This window comes from Dipteris shenzhenensis, chromosome 10 (assembly GCF_047967505.1).
Source record: "Dipteris shenzhenensis isolate YYH24624 ecotype China chromosome 10, Dip_SZ_1.0, whole genome shotgun sequence".
In the NCBI taxonomy this organism is placed as follows: domain Eukaryota; kingdom Viridiplantae; phylum Streptophyta; class Polypodiopsida; order Gleicheniales; family Dipteridaceae; genus Dipteris; species Dipteris shenzhenensis.
The window spans coordinates 30954466-30957325 of record NC_141605.1 but is presented as its reverse complement, the minus strand read 5'-3'; the positions used below and the strand labels follow the sequence as shown (position 1 = coordinate 30957325).

The window sequence follows — 2860 nt, the reverse complement described above, 5'->3', positions numbered from 1 at the left end:
TCCCAAAGAAGAAAGGGTGAGCGGAGGTGGCAAATTTTGTGTATAAAAGAAAAGCCTTTAAAAAAAAGAATTAAAGCCATTAAAAAAAAAAAAACAGAATCTTGAGAAAAGGAACCGGGGGGTTGGCCGCGGGGTTGGGGGCAGGGGAGGGGGAGCGTGGTTACGAGCGGGGTTGGGAGGGGAGAGGGAAGGATGGAGGGACGTCGGATGGGGAGGATGGACGGCTGGGATGGGGGGAGGGATTGTGGGTAAGAGCGGGGTTAAGAGCGGGGTTAAGGGTGGAGGGAGGATGAGGGACGTTGGATGGGGAAGATGGACGGCTAGGATGGAAGGGAGTTGTTTGTATTGGTCGTCTTCTTCATCTTCTCTTTGAACTGGAAAAGCTTCGCATTTTCTGTGCGGATGCAGCAGCCGCGGCTGCCCTTTCTTCCTCGCCATCGCCATCGATTTCGAGCTCCTTCCGACGAATTTCGAGCTCACCCTCAGCCATGGTTTGATCCTTGCTCCTATCTCCCTTCCTCCCCCTTTCCATCGATCCTTTCCTCGCTCAATCCTCCCTTCCCCTCTCCTCAATTCGTCCAATTTTCTTACTTTCTTGTCTCCCCTCCAGGTCGGATATGCTATTTCCACCCCCCCCCAGAAGCCCGCCTGGCTCCACGTCTTGCTTGCCGAGAAGTTCTTCGTCGCTTGCGCTAAACATGCGGCGGCCAAGAAAAACGAGAGGAATATCTACTGCGTGGATTGTTGTGTAGGTATCTGTCAGCATTGCCTCTCAAATCACAGCCCGCACCGCTTGCTGCAGGTCCGTTTCAAGATTCCCTGCATTTCTTTCTATTCAATCTTCTCGAGCTTGGTTCAGATGCTTCAATTGGTCGTTAGATTCGTTCGAATATGGGATCGAATTCACGAGTTAGAGATTGATTTGTCCGTTGACAGTTTACAATCTGATTTGCCTGATGGGGAGGAGACTACCTCTTTTATTACCTTTCCCCTGCAATTCAGAGTTTCCAGATGGAATTGGGTGTCTTCATCTCCCAAGTGGCGTTGTAATTTGTTGTTGCCGAGTTGTTTGTGTCTATTTTGCGTCGATTTTCAATCATCTGCGTTTTCTAACCCAGGTCCACATGATCTGCACTTGTAGATTCGCAGATATGTCTATCATGATGTCATTCGACTTCAGGATATCCAGAAATTGGTAGATTGCTCTCAAGTACAGGTATATCGGTTTGATACTGAGCTGGAATTGTGGAATTGAAGCTCTGTTTCGGTCGTGAATGTTAGGCTTCTTAAGGGGCGCTCAATTTTACCTTTTCATGCAGCTTGAATCCGATCGTCTCACTGCTGGCCTTGCTAATTCAGATTTGTGCCTTTTCGCAGCTAGTTTTGAGGTCGATCGCAGTGCGATTTCTAACAATTGTAATTGTGGTTGCAGACGTACATCATCAATAGTGCAAAAGTGGTGTTTCTGAACCAGAGACCACAACCAAGGCCGTCCAAAGGATTAGGAAACACTTGCGAAACTTGCGAGAGAAGCCTCCAGGATGCATACCGCTTCTGTTCAGTAGCGTGCAAGGTAATATTAGTAAATTCGGAAGGTGTGATGTTTGTCAGTGTCCGATTTTGGGAATTCGGGGCACTCTGGTAGATGAATTGTGTGGGGTGTAGATCTGAACGGGAGGGGTCTTTGATTGCTACAGGTGGATACGGCCTTCAAGCACGGGAAAGATCTACAAAACTTGCTTCCGCGGTGCAATTCGCTTCACATATCCGACTCCGCCAACTGTTCTGTTGAAAGTTTGAAGGTTTGTGACTTAGAAAGTGATGAAAACCTGTCACCCACATCCATTATGGAAGCCGCATTGTCGCCAACGTCTTCTGGATCGACAGCGAATGACGGTTTTGTGTGGGACAACGTCTCTTGCACAGCGACCACCATGCCTCCGCCGAAGAGGATCTGCAATCCCAAGCTTGCAAGAGTAAATGCAGTGATTCCGTCATCTTTTAACAGACGCAAAGGCAAGCCACAGAGGTCACCGTTCTGCTGATTACTACAGCAGGGCTTTTGTTTATAGATAAGCTTTTGCGTCGGCCGCTTATAATACTTGCTACCTCACTGGATTGGTCGATTTTTGAAGCTGCAGAAGCCGGTTTTGTCTAGAATGTAAGAGTGCTGTGCACCTACTACAGTTTGTAATCGTGGTGATATAACAAGGCTTGCGGCTAGCTGTTGTCAAGAGCTTGAAACCAGACGGAGATCGTATGCATGTTTTGTTAAGCGAATTTTTGAACGGTTGGAGGAAAATTTTCTACATGTTCAACAGAATCTGTCTCCAAGTTTTGGCAGGAGCAATCTCGCTGAATCCTTACCGGAGAACAGGAGGATTGTGATCTTTCTTGGTGACTGTAAAGAATCTTGGACATCCAATTCTTTCATTGCTTAGGGTTTGTAAGCCGGTATCCATACAAGATGCCTGTAAGTGGCCAGGTTTTGTGGTTCTGGTATACACAATATTAAGTAATCGTGTGATTTTCAAGAATTGGGATGCAAGGTTCATTATGAGATAGAGTAATGGATGTACAGTCCAGCTAAGAGAGAAACCGAGATAAATGAATGTAAATTCCAACTGAAACGGATCGTGTGTCTTACGTATAGAAATGGGACGGTATTCCAATATGAAATCAGCTGGGATTGGATGAAAAGTCTATAGAGGTCCACAGAGGAATGGATTTTGCCAAGGTCATGGAATGTGAGGTCCACTGAATAATTAGCCGAGTAATGCATGTAAAGCCCACTTGCCACTTAGTAATTACGGATGCAAAGTCGATCCGCATAAATCCAACTCAGCAATGGTTTTGCGGC

General features: G+C 46.6%; 1 protein-coding gene across 1 annotated transcript; it reads left to right on the top strand.

Annotated features, from left to right (window-relative positions):
• The first annotated feature begins 390 nt into the window (after positions 1-390).
• On the top strand, positions 391-2531 carry LOC147897688 (protein RGF1 INDUCIBLE TRANSCRIPTION FACTOR 1-like). The gene is made up of 5 exons (XM_087380019.1): positions 391-491; positions 611-802; positions 1142-1216; positions 1433-1573; positions 1698-2531. The coding sequence occupies exons 1-5, from the start codon at positions 489-491 to the stop codon at positions 2043-2045; spliced, it is 759 nt and encodes a 252-aa protein (XP_087236145.1). The 5' UTR covers positions 391-488; the 3' UTR covers positions 2046-2531.
• Positions 2532-2860: the final 329 nt, after the last annotated feature.

What these genes read in the sequence shown, in the direction of transcription:
- LOC147897688 (XM_087380019.1), top strand. An exon ending in GCCCGCACCGCTTGCTGCAG is followed by an intron (nt 803 to 1,141) that starts GTCCGTTTCAAG and finishes CTGCACTTGTAG; the next exon opens with ATTCGCAGATATGTCTATCA. An exon ending in TCTGTTCAGTAGCGTGCAAG is followed by an intron (nt 1,574 to 1,697) that starts GTAATATTAGTA and finishes TGATTGCTACAG; the next exon opens with GTGGATACGGCCTTCAAGCA.